Consider the following 23,814-nt stretch of genomic DNA (forward strand, 5'->3'; position numbering starts at 1 on the left):
TTTTTCCTACTTTCAACTGTGCGAAAATGATTGCACTTTAGAATTATATCTTACATAAACATATATATGAATATATGTTTTATTTTTTGGTGAATCATTGCTTTCAAAAGTTGTTTATATAACTTTTCATTATATCTAATTTGATTTCAAATTTAAATAACCCCCTTTCCAGTATAACTTCGCAATCGATTATTATCCACTGGATTAGAACCGGTACTGAAAAATAATGTGCTATTTCTACAACAAATGTATTACAAACATTTTTCTACAAATAATAAAGTTTTCTTGGATATAATCATTCTTGTTTCTTGTTAGAAAAGCTAGACCAATGCCTTCAGGCATTTTAGAAACCAGTCAAGTTGTCTTACAAAATAACAAGTTTTTCTTTGTTGTTCAATGGAGTATAAATATTTTATCCCACAGATTGAAATATGATTTATACATAAAAATACAAATTTAAAACATAGGTTTTTACAAGCCTTAATTTTTTCTAAAATTGCTAACAGCTGAATTGCATGAATACTCCATGGCTCTTTTTACTTATTTAATATTTTGGTTTAGTTAGTTACAGTCTGGCAATAATTTATGTTTATTTTAATTTTGTATAGGTGAATTACAAAAATAATTTAAAAGATAGTTCATAATTAAGTTTTCTCGTATTCATTCGAATCCGGTGGATATCCGCGGAAAGCTGTTTATAATACGATGCGTGAAATAACTATTAAAATATTTTAGTTTAAGGTTTAAACTTTAAAACTAAAATTTACACAAGATTTTTTAAGAGCTAAATTGCAATCGGTATAAGACGGGAATCAGCAAAATATTGTATAATTCTTTGTATTCTTTGTACATTTTGAAATCCCCTAGGCCATCTCTCCTCACGAAGGGGAGGGGGGGGGGTACACTTGCATGTAATTTATACTAATCTAAAGTTTATAAATTGATTGTGATATGCAAGAACTTCAGAATATTTGGGGTTTTATCAATTAATTTTTACTTTGTACTAACTAATAGTGACAAATAAATTGGTTTTGCATAAGGGTAACATTGTGCATCATAATTGGAGGGGCTCTGGGGGGTACAAAAATTTACCGTCCATTGTCTTATCCACCAACATAAGTTTGGTGTTCGGCCAACCATAACTAACACAGTTTTCAAAATTTGATTGCAAATCCTTCCCCCTTTGCTATTATAAAAAATTATCAAAATTCATTTTAGATTAAAATGTTGTTGTTACGGCCGACACTATGGCCACTGGTCGTCTTGGCTTTAGCAACCTTCATACATGAAACAAATCAGGTTCCAATCAGTAAGTATTTGTTCACTTAAAAATACCATTTTTCTCCTGCAATTTTATTTTTTTTACAATTTTTATGTTGTTAACACTGAATATACATTTCTAAAATACTTTACCTGTATGTAATAAATGAATATCATCTTTTTTTTTAGAAACCGCAGATTATATGTAAGTATTTTTGGTTTATTTGTAAAAAGAATTAGTTATAAAATGGGGAGGTTTTGTACTGGTTTTAATATAAGCCTTTAAGACAAAGGCCGTGCGGATAGGGGATGATTGTTTGAAAGATATGCTACTTATCAGGGAGGAAGGGAGGGGACAATGGGCAATAAATTAAAATTAAGAGTTTTCACTGCAAGGCCAAGAAAACCAGATTTATCAAGAAAATTTTAAGAAAATTGTAAAGTGTATAGGGTTATATAAATTAGAAAATTAAAAATGAGAAAGAGTTCTAAGAAAAAAAAACATCCACTTATACATTAGGTTAGCAGTATATCCTAATGGAGTAAACATTCTGTAATTAATCACTAGAAAAATTGCTCTTTAGATCTTCTTCATTCCTTCTCCCATATCATTAACTTACACCAAAATTCAACAAACACAAAGGGTTCTTAGATTGTTTGTTACACAAATATCACAATAAAGTTTCTAGGCATGAATGACTTTTTCTTGAAAAAATTGTTTGTAAGAACCAGCCAAAATGTACCCAAAGTCCCCAAATTCAGTCTAAATACTTCACGAACACTTTAAGCTGGTACCCAAGGTTTGACACCCTAAAATATTGAATATTCGATCCATTGTCCCCTCAATTCCTACCTGGCTACTTATACTATAATACAATGCAGAGAGAGGGGACAATTGGCTGTTTCTTACACAAGTCTCAAAAGTTTAAAAAGTTAAATGACGTTTTCTTATTCGTTGGCTTAACAACTTTGGGGACTTTTAATAAATGTTCATGGGTTGTTTTATTAAATTGAGTGTTGTACATTAATTAGTCGACTGTTGTCTTTAGATCCCTGTGTACAATGTAATTATATTAAAAACATGGTTTGTTTGTATACATATGAAGAAGTGAAACAAATTTTTGAGAGGTGAAAGAAAATTTCTTGGAAAGGTGGTGTCTTATCCTCCAAGACTTTGCTAAAAAACCATCACAGGACAAGCAGATATATTTTAGAAAAGCAATAAAATAAGGATCCAATATTTAGCTAAATCTTAAGGTACTGACAAACGAACAGTCAGACAGATACTCATCTATCTTGCATAATAGATAGAGTGAGTGAAGCGCTAGAAAGTGCCAGGTGTGACGTCCTAAAAATACGTATAAAAAGAAGGGATTAGAGGAGATTTGGGAAAGGAAAGAGATGGATAATAGACGAATCAATATGACGTCACACATGACACTTTCCAGCGCTTCCTGTGAATACCTAATTTGTTAAAAGAGCGAACTTGGAAGCGAAGTCAGATGAGTGTGTTCTACCTGGAGCTTTAGACTTTTCCGGCAGAATTAGCCACATTGAGGTAAATATATATTCCAAGCTTATACCAACAACGAAATTAATTCGAGAGAAAAAAATCATGAAACTTATATAAGTAATTTTCAGCTGTCATTGGGGCTTATACAAAATAAAATTGACTACCTTTATATCTGCCCCCCAAATATTGACGAACCCCACACAATGATTTCAAAGGTGCCTTGACTTTTGTGTCAGAACCTAAATTGGGACATAGTGCATTTCATTACCCTAGGGTAGGTAACTTCATTTCACTTTTCAATAAAATCTAAAATGCAGCGATTTTTGAGAAAATTAGATTTGAAAATTTCAAGTTTAATTTTTTATCCCCTAGGAGTTATCTCATAATCATGACAAGAAAAGCAAAGATTATTCATTTAAAATTTTGAACAACTTTGCTTTTATAAAGTTCTTCATAAATACACTCCTGAAGGGAGTTAATTAATCGCCATTTTTATCAGTTGCTTTGCTAAGGTCACGGAAATTCAGCCTTAAATAAATCATATATAGAGAGGTTTTATGAAAGACTTTATGAAAGCAAAGTTGTTTAAAATTTCAAATAAAAAATCTTTGCTTTTCTTGTCATGATTATGCGATAACTTCTAGGGGATGAAAATTTAACTTGAAATTTTCAAATCTAATTTTCTCAAAAACCGCTGCATTTTAGATTTTATTGAAAAGTGAAATGAAGTTACCTAACCTAGGGTAATGAAATGCACTATGTCCCAATTTAGGTTCTGACACAAAAGTCAAAGCACCTTCGATTGAGAAAGACGATTCCAGTGACGTCATATACGTTTAGTGAAGGGGGGAAGAAAATCTCTTCCCTTTTCTCTTTTGAAGAGATTTTCTTCCCCCCTTCCCTTTTTCTTTCCCGTATATGACGTCACTGGAATCGTCTTTCTCAAAGTAGGACAGATTGGGGTTTGTCCAAATATTAATTATATTTATTTCGCTTGTTGGTTATACCTTATTCCTGATATATTCCTAGCATAAAAGCGATAGGATGTCTATCTTTATGTTTATATATCTTGTACGCTTAAATTAAAATAAAGATATCTTAATATAAAAAAAGATATCTACTTTAGAAATTATCTAAACTATCTAAACAAATGAGAATTTAAATATCTTTTTCTTTTTCAGGACTGTCCTTCTCTTGACAGATTCCATATTCCAATTCCTATTGTGGTAAGATCTTTGAAACCTATTAATAACCGCTGGAATAGAATAGGTTTTTAGAATAATAAAAATCTTATCTTAACGTATTATAAACAATTTGCCACAAATGATAAAATAAAAATAGAATTAATACCAGTTACAGGCTACAGGCTGCATGTCTATAATACGATGCGATAAGTAACTATTATTATACTTTAATAATTAAAATAATACTCTATTATTCAATTATTACATAAGCGGCTGCAGTCTGTTCAAAAATTAGACTAGCAACTGCAGCTTAAGCAAATTTTATCTAATTTGTCAAAAATACAAAAAAAATACTTTTGTCCTTATTTATTAAGAACTAGCGGCTTCGCCCCTAGCCTCTAGGGGCTTTGCCCCAAGAGGTGATAAAAAAAATTAAGGCAAAAATCGTAAAGGACCATGGAAATCTCCTTCAAAAAAAAAGGACCAAGAAAATCTTCTACAAAAAAAATAACGGACAAAGGAAATCTTCAGCAAAAAAAAAAAAAAAAAAAAAGTTGGGGGGGATTTTTTGGTTTTTGGGGGGGTTGGGGGTGTCCCACCCCCCAAGAAAATAGCTTAAAAAGTTAAAACCACCACAGGACCAATAGGTAGATACCCTGAAGAGTAGAATCCGATCGGTTCAGTGGTTACCGAGATCTTAAGGGACAGACAGACAGACGGACACACGGACAGACGGACAGACAGACATCGTTCTACTTTGTATTATAGATAGGTAATTTTAAATTTAGATTAATTTCTTAATTTTATTGCCTTCTTTATTTTCTTTATATATTAATACCTTTCTTTTTCATTATGCAATTACAAAATTAGACTTGTTCTTATTGTAAATTTTTAAAAGCGAAGCTTTTCTATAATTAGGGTCGGTCCATTAGATAGCTTTTATTCGTTAATTCAGGCATGTTAAAATTGTCCTATCGATATCAAACTTTGCATGATGATTCCTGTAGTAGTAAGGTACGATTTAAAAAGCGTAGCAACTCTATAATCATTACCAGAATGTCCTTACGTCCATTTTAAACATATTGATTTTTCTACTTTTTTAACAACAAATTTTTATGTGATCTAATTATCCGTTTGATCTGATTTTTGGTATATTGATTCCTGGGACAATAAAGAACAATATTATAAGCAAAGCAACTCTATAATCAAGTCCTAAAAATGTAAGTATGTCCATAAACATTATCCTGTATCAAGCAGTTTTTCAACAAATTTACTTACAATTTTGCTTTGACTCTTATACTTTTATATTCTGATTATTCAGTTCAGACACTATACATGTGTTAATGTCCGTTTGTCCTACCGTTTCAGTGCTTCCTTTTATGGATGTTTTCATCCTTGTTTTCTCATTAATTCTAGCCCTATGGGAATGTCCCTCGTGTATGCTGTCCTAAAGAGTTGGGACCCAACCCAATTTGCTTTCCAAGTGATCCCTGGTGTCCTACTTATGAATATGAGGTAAGCATCATCAGCACCTGCTGCTAACAGCAATGTTTTTTTTACAGTATCGCTTCCGAACCGATTAATATCCGCTGGATTAGAGCCATACTGAAAAAGCATGCACAGCATCGTATTGTGTCTAGTTTTCGAAAAATATGAAAGTGTACAATCATAAGATTAAAAACAGTTTTTTTAAGCCCGTGCCTTCGACATCTCGGGGCTAAAAAAACTGGTTTTAATCTAATAATTTTACATTTTTATATCCGTGGAAAGCTGTTTATAATACGATGCGATTATAACTATTATAACCTTTACTTATTTTAAGTATTTCAGGGTTCTTCGTTTTGATTTTTTTAAGGGTTCGGCAGCCGCGCATAAGCCTCAAATTTAAATCCGTTTGTTTGCAACAAAAAAAGAATTCTAAAAAGATGGATTTCTGTTTAGGAACAGGTTTAGACATCCACTTGAATATCAAACTTGCAATTTAACGATTTTACTTAGGCTTACACGCGGCTAACGCGCGACTGCCGGCCAATTTGGGGGCCAATTTCTTAAGCTACTGTGAAAATACGAATAAACTTGCTACTTCATTATCTTTCCATGATCCATAAAATTACTTTTAGGAATTTTCGTATGAAGATTATGATGATTATAATTATGACGGTGAACAAAGTTTTACTGTGTCTAATGTTAGCTTTGTCTGTGCTAGTAATCCAAATAGTGAATGTGTGCCACTGGACAGGTATCCATTTTTATATTTCCAGTATGGCTTCAAAATGCGATTAATATCCGCTGGATTACAACCGGTTCTCAGCCATATTATAAAACCATGTATAGCATCGTATTAGAGATAACTTTTCACGAATAAAAAAATGAAAAGTTATGTTAACCTTGGCCAATCAAAATTAGTTTTATTCTTATAATTGTTCAATTTAAAATCCGCCGAAAGCTAACTTAAAGCTAAGCTTAAATAACTATTGTAGTTGTGGAAATGTTACTGGACCTGAAGTTAATCTATTCTGTGGATTTGAGACTGATCAGGTTTTTAAAGGAAATTAAAAAAATTTCAGTTTCACATTATCAACAATTTAACATTTTTACTTCAAAATCTATGTTTAGATTAAAGTTTGCTGTCAAACAGATCAGATTCTTGAAAATCCTCCACCAAAACTTCGTAAACCAAGGTAAAAATATCTTCGTGGAGATGAAAAATTTATAATGTGTAAAATTGTTAGTAACAAAACCCTAAAATAATTATTATTAACTTTTTTTCCCCTACTAAAAGACATTTACGGTTCTGAAGCATTTTGAATGAATAAATAAAAAGATTTGAAAATGAGAATCTAACTATTATTTGTTTTGTTTTAAACAATAAACCCAAAACATTTAACTGTTATTTATCTAATGGTAAGGTTCTTAAATTCTGGAAAGCCCTACCCCTGTCAGGACAAGTCTCCACACTGCAAGAAATGGGCTGCAAATGGAGCATGCGATCTGGAGAGACTCGAGTTTCCAACTGGGTCAGTTTTATTAGGGACAGCGGAAAGTATCATGTGTGACGTCATAAAAATATGTATAAAAAGGAAGGATGGGAGGAGAAGTGGGAAAGTAAATACCTAAAAAATTGCATAATAGACGTATTTTATGACGTCAAACATGACACTTTCCTCTATCCTGTTATATCAAAAACTTTTGATATTTTTAGATTTATTTGACGGTGATCACTCCAGAGTTTTTTTTATGTTAAAGATGGCTCATGGAAAGAAAACGAAGTAGCGGGCTTCGTCGTATTTTCATAGTAGCTTTTCTCCTATATTTAGCCCCTGCGGGAGGAGGGACATACTTACTTTTGTGTATCGTTTTAGTGATGTATATACATTTATCGGCCATTGTCCTATCAAAAGCTACTACTAGCTAGTAAATCGAATGATAAGGATGACAAAATTCTTACTGTTTAGGAACATACTTACATAATTTTGTGTATCGTTTTTAGTGATGTATATAAATTTATCAGCCATTGTCTTATCCCATTACATCCCTGATATCTTTTCTTTTAGAGAGTTGAGTAAAGACGAAAAAATCTCGAGCCTGAACATGTTTAGCTTTATGAACCTAGCCTGCCAGGAGTCCTGTGGATGGTGTGGAGCTAAGGTAATATTTAATCCTTACATAAAAGTATCTGTGTCTGTCTGTGTGTTCCTAAGGATCTTGCTAACCGCTCAAACGATGTGGTTCTTCTTTACACTTTAGCTTCTCTTTAATCCTTGGAACGTTGTTAACTATTTGTGAGAAGTATGCCCCCATCCAACCAACCAACCCCCCCCCCCCCCTCCCAAAAAAAAGATTTTATTACTTTTACTTTTAAAACCTAAAATTGAAAGTGGGGTTCGATTCTCCTACCCACTTAAAGTTCCCCTAGAGGCCTCCAGTGTATAAAGTTTTGGCAAATAAAGTATTAGTTGCTTGTAAAACTGTTCAAGTTATTGAATCGTAATATTGTAGTGACGGCTTGCAATGAGTCCAGTGGACACATTCGGATTCTTTTATTTGAGCAAGAAATCCTATATTAACATAATCAATTTCATAATTTATACAACATAGTAAAATAACAAGAACGATATAGTTGCAAAGCAAAACAATAATTCTTATAATCTTTATAAAAATTTGCTCCAAACAATTTTATTTGTACATAATGCAAAATACCAATTGTGAATTAATTTCTTTCATATACCTAATTTAAAGAAAAACTTTTAGGGATGTGTGGATGAACTTAGTGAATGTGAAGCATTTGCACGTGACAGTTATTGTGATAAAGATCACTTGTTCATGGGTCAAACCTGTAGGTTAGTCATTTTGAAAATGATATTCTTAGGATTCTTAAGAAGTATAAAGAATCTATTCCTAGTTTTAAATGATTTGTGTGAATGTAAAAGCGATGGAAAGTGTCTTGTGTGACGTCATAAAATACGTCTAAAAAGGAGGGATGAGAGGAGAAGTTGGAAAGTAACCCACAAAAAGAGATAAATTAAAGAGATATTTTTATGACGTCACACATGACACTTTCCGGCGCATCTAAATGCATTTTTAGACTATTAAAACTTTTCCATGTAATATAGCCTTACCTAGAAGTAGCTTATAGTTTCTAATAAAAAATGACGTCATACAATACAAATGACCAATGATAGGCCAGTATGAATGACGTCATTTTTTAATAGGCACTATAAGCTGCTTCTAGGTAAGGCTATATGACATAAAAATACATTGATAAGCACTTGAAAGTTTCTTGTGTGACGTAATAAAATATGTTATTTTAAATAGGGAGAGTTGTGGTGTCTGTGGATTTTTAAGTCCTGAGAATACTGAGGAACAGACAATGGGAACAAATTCTTACTCTAACATTGAGGATTCTTCATTTGATTGTGGCAGGTGATACTTTTGTTATTTTTTTCACCCAACGGTGCGGTTGGGGTTTCCCCACTTTGCTTATTTGTTTTAGTTTAAAAAAAAAAACAAAATTAGGTGGGTGGGGGTGTTCCACCTCAAAAAAAATAGCTTAAATCCATCACAGGACTGAGTTCTTCAGAATCATACAGACAGACATCGTTCTACTTTGTACTACAGATGATCTGGTTTTTATTTAAACTTATTTTAAGGGCAAATATGTATATATCAAAATTAAAGATTTGTAGCCTAAACAATATGTATTAAATTCAGGTACAAATCTCTGGAAGACCTTAAAAATGCTGGAATACAAATTCAACAGGATCAGTTTCCCAACAAAACTGAATTAAATGATGTTGGAGAGTGGTATGATAAATCTTTTTTTTCTTCTGTTAGTTGTTACAACTATAGGACCTCTTGGGGGGCTTGGTGTCGCTTCGGGTTCTAGACCTCTCCATGCATCTTGAAAACCTATCTGCGTCTTAAATTGTGTGTGCAAAGTGTCTATCCGCCCTATAGACAATCAATCTTTTGAAGTCCTAACTGTGCATGGTAATGAGTTATTATTCTGATTAAGTAAAGCTGGATTTGATGAAATTCTTGCAATAAAAAAGTCTCTTTTAAAGTTATTTACATTTAATTTTATCATTTAAAACGAATATGTTTGTATTTCAGTATGCTTATTTTTACACTGTCGTCAGTTCAAACATTTTCGTATAAAATACGAAAATGTTAAGTTTTGCAATTTAGGCATATACAAAGGGGAGAGAGAAATATCAAGTTATGCCATGTGATCACGCATTGCCAGAATATTTGAAATATTCATATCAGCAAGAAATCAATTTTACAAAAATATGATAAATAATTATTCTTATTCAATAATTATGTTTTCAGTAGTTCAGAAGATTATTCAACGGGTGATAATGTTCCAGCAGAACTTAAAGTTGACAATTCAGCAACAGCAGATAATTTTGGACTTAGAGACATTTAGTAAGTATACAATTTCAAATATTATAATAGTGCATTTTTTAACAGTGTGCTTAACATAATAAAAGTTGCATAAATTGAAATAAAACAAGGATGACAACATCCATAAAAGTGAAGCTCTGAAAAGGTAGGTCAAACGAACATTAACACTTGTAGAGTGTCAGATTTGAATTATCACAATATTGTATAAAAATCGAAACAAAATTGTAGGTAAATTTGGTGAAAACTGCTTAAATACAGGATGTTTAATGACCTACTTACATTTTTTAGGACTTGATCATAGAGATTCTTCGTTTATAACATTGTACTTTGTTGTCCTAGGAATCAGTATTCCAAAAATCAAATCAATCAGATAATTTTATCGTATAAAAATTTGTTGTTAAAAAAGTTAAAAATCAACATGTTTAAAATGGACATACGGCGTTCTGGTAACGATTATAAAGTTGCTACGCTTTTTAAATTGTACCTAACTACTACAGGAATCATCATGCAAAATTTGGAATCGATTGGACAATTCTAACATGCCTAAATTAACGAAAAAAGCTATCCGTTACAGACGTATGGACGGACGGACGGACCGACCCTAACTTGTATTTAATAACTTGTGTTATAAAATTATTTAGTGATGATGAAAATGATGATGATCTTGAAGATACTTCCTTGGGAAATACTGCTAGTGATGCTTTGATTACTTGTGGTCTTATAATTATCTCTGATAGGTGCCATATATTAATCCTATTCTATAATGTAATAAGCTTTTTATGTCTGTAGCGAAGTACCTCGCTAACCGCTAAACTAATTTGGTTCTCCTTTACAGTGAAGCTTCTTATAGGTCCCGGGATGGTTTTACGCTATATTATTTTTTTTTTAAAGACTTAATATAGTTTTTAGGCTATTTTTCTGACTTACATAATATATATACCTTCGGATAAAGAGCCCTTAGATATTAAACAATTGCAAGTATGTTTATTCTTTCATTGCTTATTTATAATAATTGCTTAATCTGATATTCTAATATAATTCATTTTTAGATGGATGTTGAGTGCAGCTCATTGCTATGATTTGTATTATAGAACAGGAGAAATCCGGGTCTCCCAAGTCAGAGCTTATCTACCTGAATTTAAGGTCATTATTGCTTTTAAGATTATTTATTCTTACATTTTGTTTTTTAGAAAAACCTTTCTTGATAAACTTTGAAATACAATATTTAATATCAAAAGTTGAAATCATTTTAAAATTATTTGTTTAGGAGTTTGTATTGCAAAAAAGAATATTTGTTCACCCTAACTACGAGTCTCCCCAGCTCTACAATGATATTGCTCTTATAGAACTTGGAAAAAGGATTATTTTCAACTACGATGGTAAATATGTTTTTGTAAAACATTTTCCTACTATTCAGTTAACTAGTAGCTTTGTTCCTAGAGGCCTCTTGGCTCTATGGGCACTTTATATGGTGCAGGGTTGAATTTAACCTCCCTCCTCCCACCCATTTTTATTTAAGTTATAGATATAATAGATATAAACCTTCCCGGGACCTATGGAAAGCTACAATATAAAAGAGAACCATATCAGTCCAGCGGTTGGGGAGATCCTTTGGTACAAACAGACAGAGATTCTGTTACTTTTATACAAGGATATATTAATTTTAAATTTTTTTATTTTTAGTGCTTGGAGATACACCAACCTGTCTGAGTTCTAGCTTTGATTTTGATGAAAAAATAGCATCTGTTACAGTAAGTTTCATCTAAAGTTAATATCTATGTTGTTTCTTAATAAGAAAATTATCCTAGGTTTGTCCAATAAAGATGTAGGTAATGGAATAGATGTATAACCCAGACAACTACCTGGTTCCTTTTTCGTTTGTTAGCTTATTGATTTCTGCTCTTGTTTAGCAACATGGCTGTGGTAATACTTCCGACGCTATTGGCTTATATTCAAAGATTCAATTGAAAGTCGAGATTTAACCCCTTCCCCCTCTATTCTTTTACTTTAATGTTTGTCCCAGTAAAAATAGTACTGGATGGACTATGTTTGATGTTTCTCCCAGTTTTGATAAACAAAATTACCAAATATGTAGATTGAATTTCTTGATAAAGAATGGATACTTTGCCCAAACCAATAAACTTTCTTCAAAACTTATAGTGACCCCCAAACATAATACATTTATAGCAGGGACAAGGGAAGGTTTCTCTGACCAAAAAGTCTATTAAAATCATGCAATCTAATCACGAAACCTTTATGAGTGTGTAATATTATCGATAATTCAACTATTATTAAAAGGGGCTTGTAGTAATTATGTCTGAGTATAAATTCGCTAATCTAAATTCACTAAACCTCATCAAAAGTTTGTAGATCATTAACAGGGATCGGCAGCCACATGTAAGCCGCGTGTAAGCCTCAGTGATATCGTCATTTTATTACTATAATATTCAGCTGGATGTATAAAACTGCTCTTTAGCAGACAATCCTTCTTTCTGAAATTTCTTTTTCTGCTCACAAGCAGGTTGAAAAGTGAGGCTGAGGCGCGGCTGCCGAACCCTGATTATTTATGTTATTAGCAGACCGATTAAAAAAAATAACACAGTAGGGAGATTAAAAAACATTTTTAAATACTTCCTAAAAATAAAATCTTTAAATATTTTTCCTACCTTTAAAATTTGTAACTGTTTAAAGACGAAAAACAAAATATTTTGACAAATTTTTACTTCAGCTCATTTTCAAACACTTCCTAATTAACCCTTTAGAGCAAGTTAAAGTAAAAGTTTCAAATTGATTCAATAACTTAAAAACATCTTACTTTAAAGCTCAAAAATAAAATCCTTTGCTCATTACTTATTAAAACAAGGATGACAACATCTATAAAAGCGAAGCTCTGAATTGGAAGGAAATCGAACATTAACACTCATAGAGTGACAGAACTGAATAAACTGAACATATGTCTATGCAAAATTGTAAGTAAATTTGTTGCAAAACTTATTAAATACATGTTACTGTTTAAGGACATACTAACGTTTTTAAGACTAGTTATAGAGAAGCTTCGCTTATAACACTATACCTTGTTGTAATAGGAATCAGTATTAAAAAAATCAGATGACTAGGATAATTTGAATATATAAAAATTTGTTGTAAAAAAAGTAAAAAATCAGCTTGTTTTAAATAGACGTACAGACTTTCTAGTAATAATTATAGAGTTGCTGCGCTTATCATTTTGTACCTAACTGCTATAGGAATTAGCATGTGAAGTTTGAAATCGAAAGGACAATCCTAACCTTTTTAGATTAACGAAAAAAGCTAACTGTAACAGATGGACGTACGGACGGACTTACGGACCGACCCTAATTATAGAAAAGCTTCTTTTAAATAGACGTACGGACTTTCTAGTAATGATTATAGAGTTGCTGCGCTTTCGAATTTGTACCTAACTGCTATAGGAATTAGCATATAAAGTTTGAAATCGAAAGGACAATCCTAACCTTTTTAGATTAACGAGAAAAGCTAACTGTAACGGATGGACGTACGGACGGACTTACGGACCGACCCTAATTATAGAAAAGCTTCGCTTTTAAAAAATAAATGACCTAGAAACATAAAGAACTAAATTCTATTTGACGATCAACTTAATTTAAAATAATCATAAAAAACATATATTGGTGCCTTACCACAAAGTTGCCTATCAAGCACTGATCCCCCTCCTTTTTGAATTATATCTTTTGGTTTCTTTAATGCTATACCAAGACTCCCTCCCCTTTGGTCGTTTACAAGTTGTTTTAAATTAATGGTCGGGAAAGTGGGGATTCTGTGCTCTACAAGGCACTCTGGGGGAAATTCCCCATATTTTAAATTCTGTAAAGTTTGTAAATGTTAATATTCGGAGAAGATTAGTTGTTTTTAGTATTGCAGTACATAATAAATCATGATTTCAGGGAAGCTTCTAATTTACATTACCCATTTCGCCACTTCCCTCCAACTTGTTTCACAATTAGAGGCAAGAAGTTGTCAAGAAATACTAAATTAAACCACAACATATATTATAAAATTTAGGATTTGGAAAAGAATAGTTATGTAGTTCAGAATTTTATTGATAGGTGTTGTAAAAACTTTTTTATGTAAAATTTTTAGATGAGATAAATATCTAAACAATCTTAAATATTTTTGAAAATATTACAGCTATCCACTCTTTGGGATTTTCAATAAATTTTATTCACTATTAAACATATAATTTACGAGTAGTCTATGATTTAGATAAAATATATAAAATATGTAAAAAGCATTATTCAACTTGTTCATCTCAAAACTGAACATGGAACTAATCTCTGACTATCATTTTTGCATGGCTTGTAGTAAAGTGAGCAAAAACTAATAAAATAATGCTTGAGATTCTTATCAAATTCTGCCAAAAGTTGCATAATCTCATCATCTAGTTTTAACTGGAAATCTATGAAATCAGCTCTAAAGCATTGTTTGCCAGAATAGCCTTCCCTTGTCCCTGCATTTATAGTAAACTTGTATTACTTTAGGGTTGGGGTAAAACTGAAGAAGGCGAGGGAAGCGCTGGTAAGAAACTTGGAACTGTCAACATCACCCTTACAAACTACCAAACATGCAATCAAAATCTCAGCAGTTATGTCCAAGCAAAGACTGTAAGTTTTCAAATTCTCAAAAAAGATATCTTTGTGTTAATTCATTTTTAGTAGCGAAGCTACTCTATAATTTGAAATGTCCGTCTGTCCGTGGCGAAGCTACTCTATAATTTGAAATGTCCGTCTGTCCGTCTGTCTTTGACAACATTCCCATTATTAAGGAGCACAATTAACTATGAAACATCAATAGCGGTAACACCGGTTTTTAGCAGGTTTTAGGCTATTTTTGTATTTTTCACATTTTTCTCCATACCTTTGGTGTTTATGGCCCGATTTCCAAAGTTTTTCAGGTATAGATATCAAAATTAAATTTCCTGTCGTTTCAAGAAAACATCAATGGCGATCAGACTGCCTTTTTGCAGGTTTTTGGCTATTTTTATATTTTTCACACTTTTCCTCATATCTTTGGTGTTTATGGTCCGTTTTTAAAATTTTTGTAGTTAAAAATATCAAAATTAAATTTCCCGATGTTTTGAGCATCCAGTATGTAATTTACTTTGACTGTCAGTCTGTTAGTCATAGTACTGAAATATAAATATTAAGAAATTTTAAAAACAAATGTTGAATGAAAAGGTTTCGTGATTTTTTCCCTAATATACATGCTTTTGACAACTAATATATTATATAAATTCTTATTTAATTGTTTGTGCTTCGCTACTTATGGATGTTGTCATCCTTGTTTTATTTACATTTATAAAATGGATTCAACCAGAGGAAATATTGTGTTAATTAAATTTAATTTAATTTCTTTAATAGAATAAGAAATTAGCATTTTGTACTGCCATGCCTAATGGAATCTTGGATCAGAACATCTGTGGCAGAGGTTCCCCTCTGTGCAGTTTGGTAAGTAATAATATTATACAGGCTACGCCCTTAGGAACCCTTCTGAGGTGCAACCACCAACATAAAATAAAGTGGAAAAAAAAACTTTTGGGAGGTGTGGAAATTTTTTTAGAGTCGATTTCTATCGGGAGGGAGGGGGCACTTTGCAAACAATTTGATAAAAGTTTTTTGAGTCTATAAGAACTAAGAAGCTACACTGAAAAGGAGAATCTTGACTTTGGCACAGTAAATCATCCTGATTCTATTATACAAGGATATTAACTTATCTGTACTTTGAATTTGTAAATTTTCAGGGTGAAAAAGTATATCCTGGATCATGTAAGGGAGATAGCGGTGGGCCAGTTGAAGTTGAGGTATGAAGTATTTTTTGTGAACCATAGGCACTTCAATTTGTTTGTCTGGCCGTCTGTAACACTATGTAGGATACATCCGTCTTGTATCCAAGATAGACAGGGATCTTAGGGAATAAACCATCGACAATAAATTGGTATACATTCCCAATATAAACCCAGGACCACTTTATTATGCAATCTATATAGTAAGATATATAAGTTTTCCGGAATTTTAAAGTTAGGGGGAGATTTAAAATCTGCATCAAATTTTAAGGATTTTTTATAAAATTCGTTTTTTCTATAATTCTTTATCTAAAAGCGGAAATGCAATTTAAGTTAATTAATTTTGGCATCTGTGATTGGTGGATTTAAAAAATCTGCGCTCTGATTGGATGTAGTAAATCATTCAACCAATTATAGCGCAGGTAGTTTAAAATCCACCTATACTATTGGTCAAAATTAATTAACTTAAAATGCATTTCCGCTTTTAGATAAAGAATTATACAAAAAACGAATTTTATAAAAAATCCTTAAAATTTGATGCAGATTTCAAATCTCCCCCTAACATTAAAAATCCGGAAAACTTATATATCTTACTATATAGTCTATAGTAGCCCATAAGTGTACAGCTTTACAGTACATTGTTTCTATTTGTTAAATCAACACGTATAATAAAAGAAAAAGATTCTTCTTAGGGTAAAATTCTTATATATCAATAAAAAACTATATTTTTTGATTTTTTACAGTTCCACTTTATTATGCAAATCCAAAGAAAATCAATGGGAAAATGTTTATTTGCACTTTTCTCCTCTTTTAAAGATTGATTCTGATAAAATAACAATTTTTAAAGGGATTTCTGCATTTATTATTATGAAAATCAGTATAAGGTAGAAATTAATGAATTTTCTATATAAGAAATATTTGAAAAAAAAAGAAATTTGATCCCTATCACTTTAGAGAACAGCTGGTGACCTCCAGTCTAATGGATGTGGATTAATACATTAAGATAAAAATTACCCTCAAAAGTATATAAAAATGTTATTTTTTAATGTAAAAAAAAATCATTTTAAAATCTTGATTTTGAGGGTTAGGCTAGAGATTAAAGTTTCCTAAGTTCACAGGTAAGGTGTAGGAAATACTAACTCATAGGATAACCTACCAGAAAAAAATTTGTGTACTACAGTTATAATATGATTTTCTTCACTGTTATCAGAGGTAGACGATTGAATTTTTAATTGGCCAGTCTGTTTTTTTTTGTATGGCTATTATGCATATAGGAGAATTGTTTTTTATCAGCTTCATTTCAATATGATATGATTATGATATGATAATTCATCTTTCTCGTATTCATTCGAATCCGGTGGATAGGAACCGGTTCTCATCCATACGAAAAAAACTATATCTAGCATCCTATTATATCCAGCTTTATACGAATATAAAAATGTACAATCAAAAGATTAAAACCAGTTTTTTAGCCGGTGCCTTCGGCAAACTAGTTTTAATCTTATAATTGTACATTCTATATCCGCGGAAAGCCGTTTATAATAGGATGCGAGAAATAACTATTATAGGGATAATAATATCATATTCCAGTATGGCTTCGAAACCTGTTCTGTTCTGATCCCTAGTGAAAAATCATAAAATTATAAAATTAATACCAGTTTTAATCTTATAAATTTTCATTTTAATATCCACAGAAAGATGTCTATAACACGATGCGATAAATAACTATTATAGTTTATGCATGGACAAAAAATCAAAACTCCAAGACTCATTAATATTTAAATTCCTAGGTTGATGGAAAACGTACTCTTGTTGGCTTAGTCAGGTATTTTTTATTTTTTTTTGTCTTAATTGTCAACTTCTCCCATAGAGCTGATGTGATATTTACCCCACCCTTTTCACATAAGTTTTGTTGAAATAAATGTTTTTTGGGGGAAAGGTTTTTTCAAATAAATTTATTAATTAATTACAAAAAATTTGGGGGAGGGCGGGAAGGAGATGAGAAGCACCCACCGCCCGTTTAGGATGTCTTAGCGGTTGGGCCGAATAGATATTTAACCGGATACCGGATACCTGGCTGATTTCTATACCGGATATCCGGCTTATTATATAAAAAAAAGGTTTAAACTTAAAAATTAAGTAAATATTGTTGATCCTACTTCTAAGCAATTAATCTAATGAACTATTACTACCATTTTGCTTACTTCTACTTACTTAATGCTATATAGTACCAAAAATTTAAGAAATAATGCTTGTGACTGTTTGTTAGCTGGGATTTTTGTTGTATTATATTAAACTGTTTTTAACCTATTTTTTAATGGGGGGTCAAAAATATACTAGGACACCTATAGAATCAGACTGCAGAGCCCAAATTTGAATTAAGTCCCCAATAAACTTTTTTGGAGGGATTTAAAAATTAATTTTTAGTGTTGCTGTAATCATTTTGACCGAAGCAAAAGCTCTTTTTTTACTTCGGGTAATATTGTGGCTTACAGAACATTTTTATATAATTCACTTTATATTGATACAATAAAAAAACATTACTCTGTTCATTGGAAATAATTTTTTTTTCCAAAACAATTAATTTCATTGAAAAATCTAACATTTACAATAAAACAAATAATTCTGAAATCTAACCAATAAAAAGTCTTGTTTTATATAATTCTTTACAATTCAAAAAAAGAGTGTTTTCACAAAGTGACGTATTTCCAATGTAGTTAAATATTTTTTATTTAATTAAAATGAAAAGAATGAAAACCATACACATAAAAGATACATACTTTTTAAAATTATTTTAAAAAATAAGTTAAAATAATCTTATTTTATAACACATTTGTATATGTGACAAAAATAAATTTGTTGTATTGCATAAACATTTGTTGTCATTTAACCCTTTACAGCCATTTTTTATGTTTTTAAAATAAGTGAGAGAACACAAACATGTTAATGTTAATTCGTTGATATATTATAAAGAATTAACTTTTTAGTATATTTTTATAGTAAAATCATAAGGCCTAATTTTACTCTATACCAGAATACAATATTTATGAAGCAAAACACTCTAAAAGCTACGAATTTTACCCAAATAAAAAAATACCTTTTGCTTCGGTCAAAATGATCACGGCAACAGTAAAAATTAATATTTAAATCCCCCCAAAAAAGTTTATTGGGTACTTAATTCAAATTTAGGCTCTGCAGTCTCATTCTACTGGTGTCATAGTATATTTTTTATATACGTTTTAAAAATAGGTTAAAAACAGTTTAAAGATTACATTGCCGGTTAGTTTCAATATCAGGTATCCGGCCCAGTCCTTTTACATACACACAGACATTTTGCTACTTTAATATACACTAGCGACTTCGCCCCAAGAGGTAATAAACTGTGTTTGATCAACCCAATTTTTGTATTTATGATTTTAAAAGAAAAAGTAAAAAAAAATTTGGGGGGGGAATTAAGAAAATAGATTAAACCATCAAAGGACCAGTAGGTATATTCCCTGAATAGTAGATCCCAATCGGTTTAGTGGTTACTGAGATCTTAAGCTTCAGACAGACAGACAAACAGAAATCGTTCTACTTTGTATTATAGATTATAATTTATTTAAGAATAATGATAATTTGTATAATTTAGTGGTTCAATTAACTGTAACTCTCCTATGCCAGAATGGTATACCAGGGTCGCTTACTTCAGGTTAGTATGCACAAATAGGGATCTAAAGGGATAAGACAATGGCCGATAAATTGATGTACAATACATCTCTAATGATAACACACAAAATTCTGCAGATTAAAGTTAGTGGTTGAAACGTTTTAACTCTCAATTAACCAAACAGTCAAAATTCAGTAATAGTCCCCAAAGTTGTTAAGCCAACAAATAAGAAAACGGTTTTGTTAAACTTTGGGGACTCGTGTAATAAACAGCCCATTGTACCCTCTCTCTCAGATTTACAAGTGAGTATGAGGGAAATGGAGGAGGGGGGGGGCTACCTATAAAGATCCCGTAAAAGAAATTTATTACATTTAGAAACAAGTCCATTAAAGCTAAAAATTTAAAATGTTTTTGTAAAAAGAAGGCGTCTTAACTTTTTTCATTTTTATTTTAAATAGAAAGTCGGTTTTTTTAGTAAGTAGTACATGTAAAATTTTCCACAGAATTTAGATATGCAATCGTGTTTTTTTGTAGACCTCTTATTTTTTTTAGATTAGATTAGATTTATTATTTTTAGGTGTACATACATAGAATAAAAAAAAAACAAAATAACAAATGAATTAAATGAATATTATATACATTTATATATACAGTCAAATTTTATTGATATGGTTAATTTATAAAAAAAAAATTTCTTCCCAAATGGCAGTTTCCTAAAACTAGGAAGTATGCAGTAATGTGTATTCACACATTGTTTTCATACAGGCCATATAAATAAGACAAAAAAATAGAAAAAAGGATAATAAGCAATAAATAAAATCATATTGGAGAGGAAAATGATAATAGGAAGGATTGATTAGGGCATACAAGTCTCACACCATTATTGCAATAATAGAAATTTTTTTAAAAATTCAACAAATAGATTTTGATTAGGTAATTTATCAGATTTCAAACAATATTGAAAAGAAATATAAATTTATCTACATTCTTGACATAATGGGTTGTTACACACTAGAGTTAAGCTTGATAACAAAGATTCTTTTAGATTTTTAATAAATTTTTTTCTTGATTGATTGTGGGTTAATAAATCATTATTACAATGGTTATTCCATAATTCTTGGAAATGATACTTAGGAAATCTTTTAATAGATTTAAACTTCGGTTTTTTAACATCAAACATATTAGAGTTTCTAAGATTTCTGGTATGTAATTGATTACGGCGAAGCCATGTACCTTGAAAGGAACTTGGTAGCTTACTGTTTATAAAATCATACATAAATAATAATTTTAAATAATTAGCTGATTCATGTAAAGAAAGGACATTAATTTTTTTAAATAAAGGCATTGTGTGTGAGATGTGTTTCTTACTAAAAACAATTCTTATTGCCTTTTTTTGCAATTTAATTAATGGTTCCATAGTAGATTGAAGACCACAACTCCAGGCAGGTAAACAGTAAAGTAAATGACTATTGATAAGTGAATGAAAAAGCATTTTTTTGCAATCTAAATTCAGTATATGTTTAGCTCTATTTATAAGAAATAAGGAACTAGAAATCTTTTTACGTAAATGTTCTACATGATATTTAAAATTTAAAGAAGGATCTATAAATACACCTAGGAATTTAATTGCAGGAATATTGCTACTTGAATTGACATAATTTTAGATTTTTATTTTTTCAGGATCAAACTCATTTTCATTGTTAAAGTTTAGCTTAATATTAAGAGCATTCCAATCAATAGTATTTTCATTTTTATTAAATATCATTATTTTAGTTTTATCAGGATTTAAGCTCATTTGATTACTCCTAAACCAATCAGATATCTTTTTAAGTTCATTGTTTAATTTCAGTTTTATCTCTGTAAAGTTTTTACCAGATATTAAAAAATTACTGTCATCAGCAAATAATAGGGTAAATAAATCAGTACAGTTTTTAAGATCATTTATGTAGAATAAAAATAGAATTGGTCCTAAAATAGAGCCCTGTGGGACACCTCTATCTATGTCAGCTTTGTTGAGACAGTGTTGTTTACATGTACAAATTGCTGTCTATTACTTAAATAATTTTTAAACTATTCAAGTTCAACGCCATTAATGCCAATTTTTGACAACTTTTTAAACTGTTTTTAACCTATTTTTGAATGGGGGGTCAAAAATATACTAAGACAACTATAGAATCAGACTGCAGAGCCCAAATTTGAATTAAGTCCCCAGTAAACTTTTTTGGGGGGATTTAAAAATTAATTTTTAGTGTTGCTGTAATCATTTTGACCGAAGCAAAAGCTTTTTTTTTTACTTCAGGTAATATTGTGGCTTACAGAACATTTTTATATAATTCACTTTATATTGATACAATAAAAAAACATTACTCTGTTCATTGGAAATATTTTTTTTTTCCAAAACAATTAATTTCATTGAAAAATCTAACATTTACAATAAAACAAATAATTCTGAAATCTAACCAATAAGGAGTCTTGTTTTATATAATTCTTTACAATTCAAAAAAAGAGTGTTTTCACAAAGTGACTTATTTCCAATGTAGTTAAATATTTTTTCTTTAATTAAAATGAAAAGAATGAAAACCGTACACATAAAAGATACATACTTTTTAAAATTATTTTAAAAGATAAGTTTGAATAATCTTATTTTATAACACATTTGTATATGTGACAAAAATAAATTTGTTGTATTGCATAAACATTTGTTGTCATTTAACCCTTTACAGCCATTTTTTATGTTTTTAAAATAAGTGAGAGAACACAAACATGTTAATGTTAATTCGTTGATATATTATAAAGAATTAACTTTTTAGTGAATTTTTATAGTAAAATCATAAGGCCTAGTTTTACTCTATACCAGAATACAATATTTATGAAGCAAAACACTCTAAAAGCTACGAATTTTACCCAAATAAAAAAAAAGACCTTTTGCTCGGATCAAAATGATCACGGCAACAGTAAAAATTAATATTTAAATCCCCCAAAAAAAGTTTATTGGGGACTTAATTCAAATTTAGGCTCTGCAGTCTCATTCTACTGGTGTCATAGTATATTTTTTATATACGTTTTAAAAATAGGTTAAAAACAGTTTAATAAAAATAGAGTGTGGAATTGTATCAAAATATTTTGCAAGATCACAGAAGACTCCAATTACAGTTTTATTATCGTTTTTTGCTTCAGCTATGTAATTTAAGAGGTGTATCACAGGGTGTATTGTAGACTTTTTTGATTGAAATCCATACTGATGTTCAAAAATGATATTATTTCTAATCAAATAGCACGACAGTTGTTGATAAATGACTTTTTCTAAAACTTTTGAGAAAATAGCTAATAAACTTATTGGCCTATAGTTGGATGGATCAGCTTTTTCATTAGAATTATTTCCTTTTAACTTAAAAATAGGTATAACTTTTGCGATTTTTAATTCAGAAGGTATTTTTTAAGAATTTAAGATTTTAAAAAAATAATTAAGTGGGTTTTAAGGTACTAGAACGTAACAAAAAAAAAGAAAAAATACCTTCTCATTATTCTTCTCTAGAAAAAAAGGGGGGGTGGGGTGGGGCGGGGTGGTTCTGTGCTTGCAGGGTAATTTGAATTTGAATATTGAATAAATTCATAGTGGTATAATATTATTTTGCTGCCTAATTTTAGGGATTGGATTCTTTGTATTATGAACACTGCAAAAGGAAACAAACTTGGACAGGTAATAAAATCTTATCTAGAACTTTTTTATAGAAATTTTAGTAGCGATGATACTCATTCACTTTGCCTGTCCGTAACGATATGAAAGAAATTTGATTTAATACGATGATATTTAAGTTATATAAATATATAGCTGATTTTTTTGTAAAAAGATTAACTGTATCAATGAACTGAACATTCGGTATATGTTATTCGTTGGTCAAAAAAAAAGCCATTAATACTTTTTTTATTTCTTGATTTACATTAGTTATTGTATAATATTCTTTTTCTTTTTATGTAAGCTGAACATCTTCTCTATAATTCACTTTGTCCGTTTATCTATCAATGAGTTTTTTTTGGATGTCATCCTTGTTTTTTTTCTATTTGTATATTTACGCCAATAAAAATGCGTGGGTCACACAGTGCCTTCGAAGGTGCTTTGACTTTAGTGTCAGAACCTAAATTGGGACATAGTGCATTTCATTACCCCAGGTTAGGTTACTTCATTTCACTTTTCAATAAAATCTAAAATGCAGCGGTTTTTGAGAAAATTAAATTTGAAAATTTCAAGTTCAATTTTCACCCACTAGGAGTTACCGCATAATCATGACAAGAAAAGCAAAGATTATTTATTTAAAATTTTGAACAACTTTGCTTTTATAAAGTTCTTCATAAAACCACTCCTGAAGTGAGTTAATTAATAGCCATTTTTATCAATTGCTTTGCTAAGGTCAGGAAATTCAGCCTTAAATAAATCATATATAGAGAGGTTTTATGACTGACTTTA

The 23,814-nt window shown here is 30.5% G+C and overlaps 1 protein-coding gene across 3 annotated transcripts in view; it reads left to right on the forward strand.

The window, feature by feature from the left end:
• RpL4 (ribosomal protein L4) overlaps positions 1–23,814 on the forward strand; it is a 234,087-nt gene that overhangs the window by 116,661 nt on the left and 93,612 nt on the right. Inside the window, exons 2-25 of one of the 3 annotated variants that reach the window (XM_080174323.1) lie at positions 1,217–1,309; positions 1,450–1,465; positions 2,740–2,818; positions 3,955–3,999; positions 5,374–5,472; positions 6,078–6,196; positions 6,438–6,495; positions 6,574–6,638; positions 6,867–6,974; positions 7,512–7,605; positions 8,209–8,297; positions 8,773–8,880; positions 9,169–9,261; positions 9,793–9,885; positions 10,506–10,601; positions 10,914–11,007; positions 11,132–11,243; positions 11,548–11,615; positions 14,400–14,522; positions 15,279–15,365; positions 15,659–15,718; positions 17,491–17,525; positions 19,332–19,391; positions 22,998–23,049. The exons of 1 other annotated variant lie outside the window; for it this stretch is intronic. In XM_080174323.1, coding sequence (XP_080030449.1) covers positions 1,225–1,309; positions 1,450–1,465; positions 2,740–2,818; positions 3,955–3,999; positions 5,374–5,472; positions 6,078–6,196; positions 6,438–6,495; positions 6,574–6,638; positions 6,867–6,974; positions 7,512–7,605; positions 8,209–8,297; positions 8,773–8,880; positions 9,169–9,261; positions 9,793–9,885; positions 10,506–10,601; positions 10,914–11,007; positions 11,132–11,243; positions 11,548–11,615; positions 14,400–14,522; positions 15,279–15,365; positions 15,659–15,718; positions 17,491–17,525; positions 19,332–19,391; positions 22,998–23,049 — 1,938 coding nt within the window. In that variant the 5' untranslated portion in view covers positions 1,217–1,224. Of the gene's footprint in view, positions 1–1,216; positions 1,310–1,449; positions 1,466–2,739; positions 2,819–3,954; positions 4,000–5,373; positions 5,473–6,077; positions 6,197–6,437; positions 6,496–6,573; positions 6,639–6,866; positions 6,975–7,511; positions 7,606–8,208; positions 8,298–8,772; positions 8,881–9,168; positions 9,262–9,789; positions 9,886–10,505; positions 10,602–10,913; positions 11,008–11,131; positions 11,244–11,547; positions 11,616–14,399; positions 14,523–15,278; positions 15,366–15,658; positions 15,719–17,490; positions 17,526–19,331; positions 19,392–22,997; positions 23,050–23,814 lie in introns of all 3 variants that reach the window. One more of the 3 variants, XM_080174324.1, reaches the window with a different exon arrangement.

Source organism: Acartia tonsa, chromosome 10, assembly GCF_053477335.1.
Source record: "Acartia tonsa isolate MP-2025a chromosome 10, ASM5347733v1, whole genome shotgun sequence".
Lineage (NCBI taxonomy): Eukaryota > Metazoa > Arthropoda > Copepoda > Calanoida > Acartiidae > Acartia > Acartia tonsa.